This window comes from Diorhabda sublineata, chromosome 10 (genome assembly GCF_026230105.1).
Source record: "Diorhabda sublineata isolate icDioSubl1.1 chromosome 10, icDioSubl1.1, whole genome shotgun sequence".
Classification (NCBI taxonomy): Eukaryota; Metazoa; Arthropoda; class Insecta; order Coleoptera; family Chrysomelidae; genus Diorhabda; species Diorhabda sublineata.
This window is the reverse complement of record NC_079483.1, coordinates 11,156,951-11,172,791: the sequence shown is the minus strand read 5'-3', so window position 1 is coordinate 11,172,791 and position 15,841 is coordinate 11,156,951. Positions and strand designations below refer to the sequence as shown.

The following is a 15,841-nucleotide window of genomic DNA, read 5'->3' as shown; positions in this document are numbered from 1 at the left end:
CTCAACAAAAACAGAAATTTTGGGACTAGAGAGTAAAAAAATTGAAATTTACAATTTTGACTTTGAATTATTTCAATTAAAACTGGCATGAATTTATTTCAACGATATAAAACTCTTATCTAGATGAAATAATTTATTAACTTCATAAAAATATACATACGTTAACAAAATTGAATTCAAATAAGTCAACAAATCGAAAAGATACAGTGTCTTATGTAAAAGTCTGTTTATCAACCATATATTGTTTTCTTTTTTCCTCTCCAGGTTCGATATGATCCGTTTTGCTATCAATCATAAACAATCTTTCTAGAAGTCCTTTTTTAGGTAAATATCTTTTTATCATAACCGCTCTGCGATGATTCAGTACTTCGTGTTTATTTCTGAGCAATTTACAAAGTGCAAAAATGAGAAAAACAAACCAAGCAAATACCGTGGTAATAGCTATAACCACGCATAGACAAATAAACTGCCAGAGTATATGAACTTTACGAAATTTCGTTTCGAAATTTTGTTTATTCGCCAATAACGGACACGCCATTACAGCTATAATGGATCCGATTAAATGCGAAGAGATAAGGTTACAGTAATCTTCTAAAGCAGTATTATGTATCAATATGGAAAAGAAGAAGAAAAATATGGAAGTTATTGCCGATATTCCCAAACTTTCCAAATAAGTATAAATATCCACTGCTGCGGCAATTGATATTATTCCAGCTATTCCTCCTTGGAAACATCTCACAATAATCCAATAATTGTAGATACTGCGAAAGATTATCAAATGTAGAAGGCACACTATCAAAATACCTACAAACAATAATATTCATTGTTAGTATCATTCAAAAATTAAAATATCTTTTTTAATATAACAAAATTTAGTCGAAAAACTTTTTTCTCATTAAGTTAAGGTTTTATTTTGATACAATTTTTAAACTTTTTCCTGTTATGGAACGTAACCTTAACCTGACACTTTGAACTGTCAAAAAAGGTGTCAGGTGATCTCTGTACAGATCAACTGTAAATTATATACCTTATTACCAGTTGATTGTAAGTCTCATGGTTGAAGCGACAGTTGACAACATCATTCATAAGCCAATATTTAGATGAACCTGTGAAAAGTCTTCGGGTTCAGAGAAAAACAGTATCATAATACCTAAAAGGTACACTGGATTGTACCACATGAAATCTGACCTGCAAACGGTTGAGTTGGAGATGCCCACTGGGTTGACTGCAAAACAGATAGAAAGAGTGTTTCAGATTCTGTTACAGGGTTGTGTAGTTGCTTGGTTTTCCAGGAAAAAAGCATGTGTAGCACTCCCAATGGTTGAGGCAGAATATGTTGCGGCAGCTGTAAGTATTTGTGTGTTGTGTGTTGTACATCGAATGACTGGACTGTAACTTAAACGGTAATAGTGAAGCATTGTGCACTTTATATATTGATAACGGAGGTACTATTCAAATGGCGAAATCTTTTAAAAATACCAAGCGCGCTAAATTCCGGAGAGTAAATTCGCGTCTATGGAGTGGAGAAAGAAAGACAAAGACGCACCAGTTAAAGCGAAGGTTATACTCTGAACGGAGAAGGTGCTGTGTACCATGTTTTGAGACATGAGAGGAGTATGTTCGATTGATTTTCACACGGCTAGTATTATATTAACCTCCTAAAAAACACGGTGACACTGCCGACGGATCAAAATAACGCGATATTCCAATCGCAGACAGCTCAGCTTACGATGGAAACGTGGAACGAATTGCGCTGGGAAACACTGGAACACCTTCCTCATAGTCCCAATTTGTCGCCATGCGACTATTATTTATTTGATTCTGTTGTGTAAGTACGTGAATTGACGAACAATTTTTCTAGCAGGTCGTGGCAACTTGCCATACTACTGCTGTATTTCATCAATTTCTTCAGGAGATTTTCCGATCATATTCATTTCACGATTCACTGACTTATGAGTTATCCTTCACATTCTCCAGACCTCACATCTCCAGATTCTTCTTCTTCGACGTATTGTAGTCGTTAGGCCTGGAGTTCCCAACTTGTCATCCTTGAGATGTTGATGGCAATCCAATTTTTTGGAGGTCTTTCTAAAGGTCATCGCGTCCCTGGCTTAGAGTTTCGTGGGATCTTTGCTAATCTTTCTATGGTCATGTTGTCCACGTGTTCGTTCCAAGCTCTTTTACATTTACGTCCTCATCTGACTATGTCTTCCACCTCACATTCGTGTCTTATGTCTGTGTTTATGATGTTTTTAGTTATTTTGTTGTCCGCTCTTGTTTATACTGGTATTATTCCAGATAATATCCTGGAGTGCGCCTGATATTCGGCTGGTTTGGTTTGTTTGTCCTTTTACTTCATTTATTCTGTTCTGTTGATTTGCTGATTTGTGTGTCTAGGTAGTCAAATGACATTACCTGTTCTATGGTTTTATTTTCTAGTGCGATTTTGCACCTCATTGGTTCATTAGAGATGACAAGGGTTTTAGTTTTTGCTTGGATACTTGCATGTTAAAGATTTTAGATTTTGCGTAGAATGAATATAGAAGCTGATGTAAGTCGTCTTCGCTATCTGCCACGATTTATTATTTCGTCCATTATCATGTTGAACTGTTGCGGGCTTGAAGAGTATCCCTGTCGATTTTGGTTAACTAATATGTGAGTGGATATTTTATAATTTAAATGTTTTATGATGTCTATTATGGTTTTCGGAACGTATTTCTTTTTCAGGATGTCTACTACGTCGCTTAGCCTTACCAGTTCCATGGCTAAAACTGCCGTTTTTAAACGAGCACTACAAACCATGGATGAATCAAAAAATGCCGGTATGAAGTCTGACTAGAGCGAGAAGGAGGATATTTAGAATATGTACTGAAGTATCAACAATTTGTATTTTCTCAAACAATTAAAATAATTATAAGTTCAGTACTATTTATTTCTGCCTATACTATATGTCGTGAAATTAATTACACTCGCTTTTTGTTCTTTTGAACTACGAGTAGGTAAGTAAAGTCACCACGGTGACGGAAGTGACTATCGTCAGTAGGGGTATTTAAAATTCAGTAATACCGTGGAGGCGGTATAATGCGCCCAAAAGCAGTATGTGAATTATTATTTTAATATAACTGTACACTGTAGCTTGTGCTACACCAACACTCACAATTACACTTGCTGACGCGCGTTTCGATAACTAAGCTAACGTCTTCAGTGAATGAAGGTCTATCTGTCATTTTTTCGTTACATTCGCTGTTCTGCAGTTGTTAACTTTAACTAGGAAAAATAGCACTGCTGGGTCACGGTAAAAAACTGAATACCATTTTCCGAATCTGAGTATGTAATCCGGCCGGAGGTATCAATGTTAGCAAGGCATTAGTAAATCGTATTGGGGGGGCATGTCACTTGAGAATGTAAGAAATTAGCAGGATAAATAACCAGCAAGTTCCCGTATTGTATCAGAAGTACTAAGGCTAGAGTTGTTTTTCCTTTACAAGGTCGATTGATGAAAGATAGGTACACTTTTCAATGAAAAATTCATATTTTCAACATGATCTTCTTTAAAATCTGCACAGTGAGGGAGTTCCAAATTTTTTCAAATCATCCCAAGCATAATCTTTTGGAAATACCGCAGCATACATCTTTGACTAGATTTCATTATTTGTCTAAAATCACTTTCTATCCATTTTTGGGAACAGAAATATGACAGATGAGGTAATACATAGTGATTAATGTAATTTTTTGCAAAAATGAGTTTGAAATGTGTCGGCAAATCAATATAGTATTGGTCAGTTATAATTTTTCATTTTTTTGGGAATAATTAATAATAAATACACTTTCAGAATCTCAAAACACTGCGGCTATACCGACAAAACGGTATATTCTTTCCTAGCAGATCATACCTTAGATAAAGTTCATTGTTTTGATAGATCTTTTTTCCTGCAAAATGTTGTATCTCACGTTGTATCTATTTTTAGAGTAGTTACAGTAAATGATGGTCTTTGATGTTCAGCATTATGTATGTAAAAGTATTCTATTTGTTCTATTTATGTGTAATTTTGACCAAACGATATGAAGAAAGTGGCGGAAACTGCCTTCGTATAACTGCGTATTACGAATGGTGTTGGGGGTTGAGGACTCAAAATAAAACTGTCCTTCCGTAATTTCGTACTAAGAAGGTAAATAACATCAAGAATGACATTCCCACCTGGGTTTTCTAGATCTATCGATAATACATGTAGCCCAGAGCCTTGATAAAGATCAAATAAAGGATCGAAACATTGGCAATTCAAAAAATTTTTAGACAGCTTTATTTCGAGTCCTCAACTCACAATACTATTTGTAATTTCATACTATGAAGGTAAATAACATCAAGAATGACATTTCCACCTGGGTTTTCTAGATCTATCGATAATACATGTAGCTCAGAGCCTTGACAATAAAGATCAAATAAAGGATCGGAACGTTGGCGATTTATAAATCTCTTAGACAGTTTTATTTCGAGACCTCAACCCACAACACCATTTGTAATATACACTAAGAAAAACATGCTCATAAATATTTGATTTGTTCCTCTCCACTTTTTTTTATTTGTAGCGAGTAAATTCTTTTACTGACGCTAAAGGTCACTTGCTGAAGATGAGTCTTCTACGTTTGGGGTGCGTATCTTGCGAGCTTCCAATTGGATGGAACACAATTGAGACTAAATTGTCATTATCACAATAGGTTATTTACACTTTACAGCAGTTCAAAATGACAAAAGACAGAAGGAATACACATATATACGGCACAGTCGAAGAAGATATGGAAATCAAGGATGACAAGTAAAAAAGGTTTTAATATAAAAAGTCAAATATGGTAATAGTCGCATTCGGCGGACGAAACCGTTGTACAACTCAACAAGTTCTGAATAAGAAAAACTAATTGGAACTGCAAGAATTATTCTCTATAATTTAATTTTGAATTATAATGTCAATTTTAATATACATATAAAAATGGGTGAAGATGAACACACCTTGTAGTTCTTTGAAAAGGAACTAGGACAAATTACCTCCAAATTTACCACTTAATGTAACACTTGTTAAGCTCAACTAAAACACAGAACAAAAAAAAGTCTTGACAGCGAACGCTCAACATGTTTCCGATCGTTGCCGATAGGTAGCAGTAGCGCTATGCGCTACGTCCGCTGAATGCGACCGTCGATTTTGTACATACCTGCTCCAAATGCTATAAGGTTGTTGGTCAGGATCACTCCTACATAATTATGGGGTTTCCGATTTGCTTCGAAAAAAGGCGTAGGTAAATTGAATGCAATGTATCCGAGCACGATAAATACTAAACCAACCATAGTATTACCAGAATGCTCACGTCCCAAAGAATGTTCATCCAAGTCATCCATTTTTATAAGCCTTCTACCCAAAAACAACGAACCTGAATACATATAAGTGATACAAAATATTATCAAAGATTATGAAGAACTGACAATACAGTAGAACCTCGATTATTCGGCCAACAGGTATACGGTTTTCGTAATATTGAGCCAAGTTACAAAATCTTTAACATATATACTAAAAAGCGAATTTATGCAAGCACGAACGAGGTGGAACTTGCATTACCTCGCCCGCGCTCCTCGGGATCGCGCTTCACGCTGGTATGGGTGTCGCGTCTACATATTTGAAAATGTCAAAGCGTGTTATCGCTTAGGAACAAAATAAATATTATTGATTCTTTAAAAAAAGGAGAAACCGATTCAATTTTGTTATACACCTGCAAATTAGATAGTAAAGATCGGAGTTAACATCGGAAAATGATGAAAAAACCGAAAAACGAACTTTTAGAAGACGCTTTATATTGTTGGTTTTTACAAAAACTATCAACTGGGCAACTGATTTCTGGCCCTTTACTCTGTGAAAATGCATTTGAAAGTTCAAACATATTGCAGATAAATGAACAGCAGGAAAGAAGATAAAACAGAAGTAAATATAGACGTGGAAAATGATGTAGGACCATCTCATGATGAAGCAATTACTTCAGCTGAAACGAATTCGTGATACAGCAGCAATGAAGAGAAAAAGTAGCTTACCAATTACCAAATATTTTAAACCAAATTATACTTATTATTAAATTATCATTATTTTTTATCAATAATATTATTATTTATTAGTAAATGTTACTATTATTAAACTTATTTTAATTCACAAAACCCGCTTTTCGTCATACATTCGATTATCCGCATCCCTAACGACAACAATTAGTCCGGTTAATCGAGTTTCCACTGTATATACCATCATTGAATAAAGAATTCTTTATACAATGATACTATTGAAAAAATATTGTAATGGTTGCTTTGGTGTGAAGCTGCACTCTACCAATTTATGCATATGGCCCGAATTATTTGAAATATTGATTGGTTTGATGAGATGATGATGATGAGAGATGGCGTAACTTGTATAATATTACATCGTTCCAATATTCCGAACCTGCGTTGGAAAACTACTGTTATTGTAAGTCTTTTCAGTATATGTCATTCATTTGAAGCGTTAACAACAATAAGTTTTTTTCAAGCCAAAAAAATTTGAAGATGAAGAACTTGAAGCATTACTCGATGAAGACGTATACGTAAGACCTATATGTAAGAACGTACAAAAAACAGATTGTTGCTTGAAAAAAAGTTGAGACTGACACTCGATTGATCTATCGATATCGGTAGCATGAATTGATAAAGATATCTCAGTGTCACGAAAAAATATAACTATGAATTCAAAAATGTCTTACCTATGGTTCCTATTATGCTGCTCGATAGGTGTATAACCAAATTCCCTCCATAATCTTTGACTGATACTTTAGAACCCATCAATTTCGATTTATTCATCCATCCATTGGTGCTCCATATCCAATGAATTAAGAACGGTTGATACCAAGAGCAATAGAGAAGCGTCGTAAATACAGAACACGCAAGATGTACTCTTCCCACCAAGAAACATGATATCTGCGAGGATCCTATTAAACAAGCACATAATCCTGAAAGATACAATTAAGTAAATATGCTATTACAATCAAAAAGTGCAGAGGACATTCGTGATTATAGAGAATTCCAATGGGTTATTCCAAAAACTACATGCATCAAGAACTATTCGGTATAAGGGTTAAAATGGGGGCAGATAAGACCCGAATCCTTCTGTGGTATCAGCTACAGAGTAATGGAAAAAGCACAGGAAAAGAAAGTAGATAGGATCAAAACCAATTATTGGGACCACATACAAGGGCTGAGACAGGCAAAGATTCTTCTAGGAAACTATAACCAGTGTAGATTTGTTGAATGAATCAACCTAAGTAAGAACAATATATATATAAGAACGCTAGGCCTAGCAGATAATGCGGCGTCGATTTTGTTGTACAGAGGATGACGACACCTCTATCCATATTCTCTCGATTTGTGGAACTCCAGAGCACTACACTTGGAAGCGCTTGATATATATGACAAAGATATCGGGCAATTACAGCCATCTCACATTTTAGACTTTTTAAAAAGAGTGGGATTGATGGATCAGCTGTAAAAACTGGGTTCTCTCAATCGACCCTTGGGGTCGCAGTGTATACGAGCCCAAATCCATACATACGTAAATACAAGGGTTAAATAGTCGAAAGTACGTTGTTGGGATAATTTCCTTCTACCCTCTGTTTGTACCACCTCTATCATCTGCATTACTGCATTTTACAATCAACATCTCATCTCATTGTTGGAAATTTCCTTGTTAACTGCCTTTTCTAGATAAATATCTACATAATTATTCATTTCGAATGTATTGAGTTATTAATTTATCGTTCTGTTATGAGAGCCTCAAAACATCGGATTTTGAAAATTTCTATATAACAAGTAAAATTGGAGTTTTTCAATCAGATCAATGTTGAAGTTAAATTTAAATATTATAGAAATGGCGCTGCTGAATAGTTTAGGAAGCTTAGATATCCTTAAATTGAAAATAAGATTGAAGAAAGTTGCATTAATTTATATGAATCTTCAAGGTGCTTGATACAAAAAATTGAGTAAGTGATAATTTTCTTTAGAATGTCTCTTTATGGCCAACGGTTTCTTTGGCATGTACAACGACCTAAAAAACTGGATATTTCCTAAGCCATAAATTTCATCGAGTTAAAGAAAAAGTACCAAAAAATCGATTGAAAAATGAATTTTTGCTATATTTAGATTTTACAGGTTGTCCCCGTAAAAGTTACCGATTGTTAACTATTGGGGATGAGCCGTCCCTGGCCTTCAAATAGTAGTGTAGAATTATTTATTCCATTATATACACTACACGAATATAAATTCCTAATAATCGAATATATAGTTCAGAAAATAATCTAAAATTTAATTTCTGATTTCGCAATATTGAAGGTCGTACGAGAATTTTTTTATTTTATCGTCATCTTCACTCCCAATTTTTTTGCATCAAGTTCCGGAGCACTCTGCATAGTTTTTTATCGATTTGTCTCAGAGATTGGATTGGAATGGGAAATAATAAGTTTGAAGTTTTATTTTGAATTCCTAAAAGTTTTACCAAATCTCGTATCTGCGTCTCCAGTTACTTAAGATCAAAATATCGTTTTTATTTGCAAATATCTCGTTTTCTATGGTTTGTATAGTTATCATAAATATTATAGATAATGACATTTGCTATAAAATTTGCTTACGATGTTATACATGGACTCATTTTTGAGATAGAGGGCATTAAACGCGTAACCCATAGCTTTCAACAACATAATACGAAGACAAATTAAAAGTAGCATCTTATTCGAAATTTCTCTCATATCATGAAGTCCATTACACTGATCACAAACTAAAGAATATTGCATTATCGATTTCCTATATCTACAGCGTTAACCATAACCTTTCTGACAATTGCAAATATTATATTCGGTAAATCGTATAAAGTAGACAGTAATATTGTTATAAGTAGTTTCAAAACACATTCTTCTGAACCCAAACTCAATCCTGAAGTTCTAAATCATTTCTTAATCAATTTTGGACTTGATATAATTATACATGACTTTTATGTTATGAGCTTCTGCTGACCTAACTGGATATAAAGAAAATTATTGATACCTCCTTCACTTGAACTAGTTGAGCTGAATTTATCTATTGGAATAAAAGTGGTTTTATATTTCTCTTTGGAAAACGCTGGTACAAAATGAAGCTCTCCATACCTCAAGAGGGTTTGGATAGAAACCTCTTTAAAAAGCACATCTACATTCTCTCAGATAGCAAAGAGTCTTTGAAGATCTTGGAAGCTATTGAATGTACGTCCAAACTAGTGTGGGAGTGTGACCAAACTCTAAAAGCACTAGCTAACAAAAACAAAGTAACTTTAATGTTACTTCCAGGCCACCAGGTTATACCAGGAAATGACGAAGCAGACAGCCTTGCCAAAACAAAGGGGAACGACTCCATACCTTCGACCACAGTCTTCTACTGTAGCTTCACGAAATGTCACATCAATAGCGAACAGAATGAATGGCTAAAGAATCAGATGGAGTCTTACTGCAGAAACACTCCAGGGCTAAGACAATTCATTATCATATCAGCTAAGTAGTCTCAAGAACTTGACCAGAAACGACATGAAACTGGTGATTGATCTTTTAACAGGTTACTGTTCCGTCAAATACCACTTTAAGACGATGGGCATGGCAGATGACGATAACTGCAGATTCTGTAAGCGAATGCTCTGTCCATAATGCTGAAAGGCTTAAGTACCTTGGGAAGGAGTCTATATATTTTCGAAGCAGAACGATGTAGAGTCCTGTACAAAATATCTTCTTGGAATAGGTGGAGAGTAGCTATCAAGCTAAAATAATCTTCAATCTACCCTAACAACATTTAGTTGATGCAAGTAAATTGAAGCTTTAGGATGCTGGTCAGATGCCTGACTTCGTAAACCAGAGGATTGAGGGCTTTCCAACGTTTACCAGCATCTTGTTTTTGAGTGAAGCTCATTGTCCTCTCAATGGACAAGTCTACAAGCAAAATTGCCGCCACTGGAGTGCAACCAATCCAAAACACAAACACTAGAAGCCCCTACTAATGTGACTGTATGGGCTGTGATGTCTGCGTGAGGAATTATAGGTCCTTACTTTTTTGAAGATGGAAGTGTACACACAGTTACAGTGAATTTAGATCGTTATGTGCAGAACAAACCGAACTCCTTGGCACAATTAAAACGTCAAGAAATGACAACTATTATAGAGATTACCTGCGAGCCCTCATAGGAAATTTGAGTACTTAATCAATTCTCAAGAAACAATTTCCGAAGAAATGTATTCTAATATGTAATGAATATTTTTTCAATAAACTCTTTTTGTTCTATGAAATGTGAACTTTCTTATGAGACTACCTTTTTATACATTTTTCTACAAAAAGAACATCTACATCTCTTCTTTTTTGATTTTTAGAAATATCAACGGATACCAAGACCTCATAGACTATACTGGTTATTATATAATGTGATTGCGGTTGATTTTGCATTATGCTATAAATAGCTACGCGTTGCGTGTTCAACGCCCTCTATCTCAAAAAGATTTGATGTGTACAAAACGTTTCAAACAGAAGTTATAGTAAATTTTATTCTGTAAATAGCATTGAGACCACAGGAAACAAGGTATTCATTACAAACTTTATTTGACCTTTGATCTCAATGAGAAAAGAAAGAACTATACGAATTTTCAGCTCATTATCTCTCATTACAATGGTGGATCCCTCTTATTGTTTTCCCATTCTCAAGTACTTTGAAAAAGCATTGAATATTTTCGAATTCATAGATAATAGAAACTTGAAACTTACCGTATAATGCACCGTCCAAATTATATGAAAAATTGTACGAATATCCCAACCAACCTTTGTAAGTAGACTTTCCAAATGAAAGCATATGTCCGATCAAAAAATAGGACATAATGACGTTTCCAATTTCGAAAATATTGAAAAATGATATTCTGTAGACATTTTCAACAGGTACGGTACCCATTTGTACCAAAACAAAACCTAACCTAAGTAAAAGAACTAAAAAAAGTAGGTAGTTATTTAATATGTAAGTACAATAAAACAATGAATGTGATTGGTTAGGGACATAATAATGGTAAATATATATTTGATACTCGATACTTTTAAAAAATTTTGAAATTAAAATTTGATCATCATCGTTATAAAAAGCACGCCAGACAAGGTGGGACATGACTTTCCCTGGGTGGCACCACAGATACTATCTTTCAATAATGGAAAATCCTTTTCATTTCTTCCTTTCCATCGAGATTGTGAATGTCCTCTTCCTTGTTTTCCTTGAGGATTTGACAGAAAGAGTTTTTCTAATGGGCTTAGACCGTTCATTAGTCATAGTAAACTACAGACAACAGTCCAACTGAACTTCTATCATAGTTAATTTTCGTGATATTATGATAACATATCATCTAATTCTTGCAAAACTTTTTGCATGCACTTTTGATGTGAAAAAATAACATATTAGCAAAATAAACGTTGCACTACAACAACTCAAATTATCCGAGCCCATATGATTGACGATACTGCTGTTGTAAGATGCCGCACCATCATGAAATAGATTCAGACATTTAAAATAACAAAAACCCCATTTTGCTGGAGAGCTGGGGTTTACCATTACAAACAAAGATTTAAAAATTCCCATCGATTGTGTATGCTACAAAAGTTATTCGAGGTAAAAGGTCGCAATTTGAGGTTTTTTAGATTTTTATAAGCAAAAACCTAAACCAAACCTGTGGATCATAAAATTCTTTACAAAAATGTTCTCTATGATTTTTTTTCTAAAAGTTACCATTCCTGAGATATCGCGATTCTAAGATTCACATATTATGCATACATTTCCACGCTACTTGTGAGGTAGTGTACTCGACGCGTTCTTTTTACCGTATTTTCCCCTATTGATCTACTCCACTAAATGTCAAAGCAATTTAAGGGACAGATAGATATTAACTTATTATTGATATTGATTATCAATATTGCCATTGATTCCTTTAGACATTTTAATCAGATTCATACTCTTGAAAGTCTACTTCAAATAATCAGATGGAGTCTTGCCGCAGAGACACTCCAAGCCTAAGACAATCTAAAAGATTCATCACTATATCAGCTAATAAGTCTAAAGAACTACTTATGATGACCACAAACGACATGAAACCTGTGTTGGTTTTCTGCCAGGTTCCGTCAAATACCAGTTTAAGACGACGGAAATGGCAGAGGACGATAACTGCAGATTTTACAAGCAAGCCATGGGAACAGCAGACAATCTACTGTACGAATATCCTGCCCATTTGGCTAAAAAGCTTCAGAAGTCTATGTATTTTCGGAGCAGAACATTAAAATGTAAAGTCCAGTACTGTCAGACGCATGACTTCGTACAACAGATGATTGAGCGCTTTGTTTTCTAAGGAAGTTCAATTCCATTTCAATGGACACGTCCACAAGCAAAATTGTCGCCACTGGAGTGCAATAAATCCAAAGCACAAACATCAGAATCCCCTACCAATGTGACATTATGGGCTGTGATGTCAGCGCAAGGAATTTTAGGCCTTTACTTTTCTGAAGATGGAAGTGGACACACAGTTACAGTGAATTCAGAGTGGTATGTAGAGATGTAAGATGACTTCTTCGTGTCTAAATTGCAAAACTTAGATTGGAGCCAATGATCTTGGTTCCAACAGGAAGAAGCAACTTTACATACTTCTCTGCTACGATATCGAGACATTTTTCTTGGCAAATTGATCTGCAGGAGAGAAATTGGCTTCCACGCAGACCCGATTTAATACCTATGGATTTTTCCTTTAGTATTATGTCAAATTTACGTGAACAAACCGAATTAATAGGCACAATTAAAAGAAAAAGTCACGAAATGACAGCTATCATAGAAAATACCTGTCAGTAAAAATAAAATATAGTTTTGTCTTTCGGGATAATGTTATCCATTAGAATCCTTGCTATAAGTAGTACTAACAAATAAACATCTTCACCAATTACAATTGTTGTGTTTGTTGTATTGAATTTTTCTATTGGAATTTCGGGAACCGTTAGCGATATTCATACTGAATATACTGTTTACACCACTCTACACCAATACTCTCAATACTTTCGGTAACCAAGTTATCGTCTGTTTTACAGTTCTTCAGCATCTGAAGACGATAACTTGGTTATCGAAACGTGCGAAACAGTAGAGAGGATTCAGTTAGGGACTGACTATCTTTTGAATAAATGTTTTCAGAATAGTATAATATAAATAGAGACCCAAATAGACATTTATACTTGTCTTAAGTGCCTAATATGTATATACGTGGCTTATATGTGCATATCAAGTATAATGTGACTCTTAGAATCATCGCGATATCTCAGGAATGGTAACGCTTAAGAGAAAAATTATTGGAATAATTTTTGTAGAGAACTTTAAGATCTACAACTTTTGTTTGACGGTTTTTCTTGAATCACTTACCATTTTTGAGAAAAATCCAAAAAACCTCAAATTTTGACCTTTGAACTTAGATAACTTTTGAAGCACACATTGAATCGATAAGGATTTTTATTTGTAATGGTAAACCTCAGATCTCTACCGATATTTGGCTTTCTGAGAATTTTTATTATTTGACCACTATTTTTATGTCTAAATTTTACCGGACTACACTTTTTCGTTCTTGCATATCTGAAGAGTCAAATTAGGACGGCCAAGTTACAGGTAGAATAGATAAAGCTATAACAGAGACATTTTAACCCCTTTCAAATATGCCTTTCCGGATAAAAAAGTGACAGGAGGATTTTTTTGCCTTAACGGATCGAACTACGTCGCTCCGATCTTCAAGACATTTATTAGGTAGGTCGAAAAGTTCGTAAGATGACATATAGGCTGCTCCACAAGTATTAAATCTATATAATTCTTAGTCCCAATTTTTAAAACTGACTGTTTGTGAGTTACAAAATCTTGAGCGAATTAACTTTCGTTTGAAGAAATAGATAAAAATAAATTTCATGTGTTAATAAAGCATCGCATTTTAACAAAAGAATACTGTGACTTAAATAATATATTCGGATTCTACTCCAGGAAAATCAACGGTTGAAAAGTTGTTAGATAAGTTTAAACGAGGACAATGCACGTAGTTGACGCCCCAAAGAGGCTATTAAGGACGAAACCAGCGGAAAAATCCACAATATTTCCGATAACCGCAAAGTGCAGCTGATTGAGAAAAGTTGAAATTCTCAAGATGTCAAATGGACGTCTTGGATATTTGGGTATGTGGAAGCTCACAATAGACAGTCAGACAAAGGGACTATACGTGATGAATGGAGAAGACGCAAAAATCTGCTAATAAGGACAATTGCGCTTCGAATTTCTTCCGCATCCACCGTATCTGACCCCCGGCGACTTTTTCCTGTTCTACGACTAGAAGAAGATGTTCCTTGGACAAAAATATCGAGTCAATGAAGAGGTTATCGCTGAAACTGATGTCCTTTTTGATGTGTTTTCTGCACTAGCCTGTCTGACAATTTATTCAAAGATCTATGACCACGTATACAAATCTTGTTGATCCAAATGTGAACTTAATTTAATTTGATTATTTTCAAATTATTGTAAATAGGGTTACTAACTCCTCAACTTCTCAAATATATATCTAACAACTGGTAGAATATTAGATATTCGAACATATAACTTACCGAATGTAATTCTAATGTATGAGTTTATATGGCCGTATCCAATATCAGTTCCATTTAGTGTATAATTGTAAAATACATTTCTCTCGTCAACGAAATCATATTTGTTATCATCATCAAATTGTTCATAATCTAAACTGAGATTCATGACAGGAAAATTTGACAATTTTATGACTGTATGTTCTATTTACGATACAAATAGACAGATATTGTCATTGTATAGTTATGTCAGATAATCCTGAAATTGGTCGTCGTTCGCAACGATATTTCCGATACCAGAAAAATCGGTCTAAAACTGTTTTCCAATAATTTGTAGTCCATAGTGGCGTAATCTATTACAGGTTTATATTAACTGCCCGTGAAATTCGCGAGATTTATTTTTCATGTTTTGTTTTGTTTCATAAATCCTCTGAACATTAAATTCTATTAACGGAATCACGACAAATAGGTTGAGTTTTTTTTAATTAAATGAAAAACTGTACATTTAAGTCTTTACCATGTCGTTCAGAAATTCTACGTTTTGGTCTTAATAGGGGAGTCCATTAGGGGATAATTAATATACAGGAGGTTACCGAAGAAATCGAAGCGAGTTGATCGGCACACTGCACGAAAATGTCGCCATTTAATTCCATTTTTTGACCAAGTATCTACAAACAGCCTTGACATATTCACATCAGTGTTGCCCTATCTCAAAACTAAAGTAGCCAACCTCGTAGTAGGGGAGCTCAAGAGAGGATTGATATAAGGTAGATTAGGTACCTCACCTATTGGTAAATGATTCCAGGTTCGTTCCAACCCATCAAAAAACCTTCCTTAGTACGGTGACGAGTCTGCGCGATAGAGATTACGTGTTCTAACCGGGCGGTTAGCGTTATTCGAACGATTCTTATTTGTGTTCCAACCGACTTAGGTATCGTTTGTGAACCGCTTCTGTGACGGTCTTTACGATACTTGGTTGGGTAGTACAAGTACTGTTACAAGAACCGTGCATAGCCAGAGATTGCGCAGAAAATATCTGTAATCGCTTCCGATAACCGTTCCAAGTACGGTCCTGACTAGCAGATTGGAATAAACCTAAGATAAGGAGATGTACTCAGGGAGACCCATCACAGTGATTGTTCATAGATACTATCAATTGCT

The 15,841-nt window shown here is 34.9% G+C and overlaps 1 protein-coding gene across 1 annotated transcript; it reads right to left on the bottom strand.

Annotated features, from left to right (window-relative positions):
- Positions 1-211: 211 nt before the first annotated feature.
- Positions 212-14,849, bottom strand: LOC130449846 (ammonium transporter 3-like). The gene is made up of 5 exons (XM_056787886.1): positions 14,705-14,849; positions 10,826-11,041; positions 6,766-7,011; positions 5,206-5,421; positions 212-804 (listed from the first exon to the last, which is right to left on the bottom strand). Exons 1-5 carry the CDS (start codon positions 14,847-14,849, stop codon positions 212-214), a joined length of 1,416 nt encoding a protein of 471 aa, XP_056643864.1.
- Positions 14,850-15,841: the final 992 nt, after the last annotated feature.

Excerpts from the sequence above, each read along its gene's own strand:
- LOC130449846 (XM_056787886.1), bottom strand. The coding sequence starts at position 14,849 with ATGAATCTCAGTTTAGATTATGAACAATTTGATGATGATAACAAATAT. Across the intron at positions 5,422-6,765 it reads CAGCATAATAGGAACCATAG|GTTCGTTGTTTTTGGGTAGA; the intron begins GTAAGACATTTT and ends ATATGTATTCAG. Across the intron at positions 805-5,205 it reads CCTTATAGCATTTGGAGCAG|GTATTTTGATAGTGTGCCTT; the intron begins GTATGTACAAAA and ends TATTGTTTGTAG.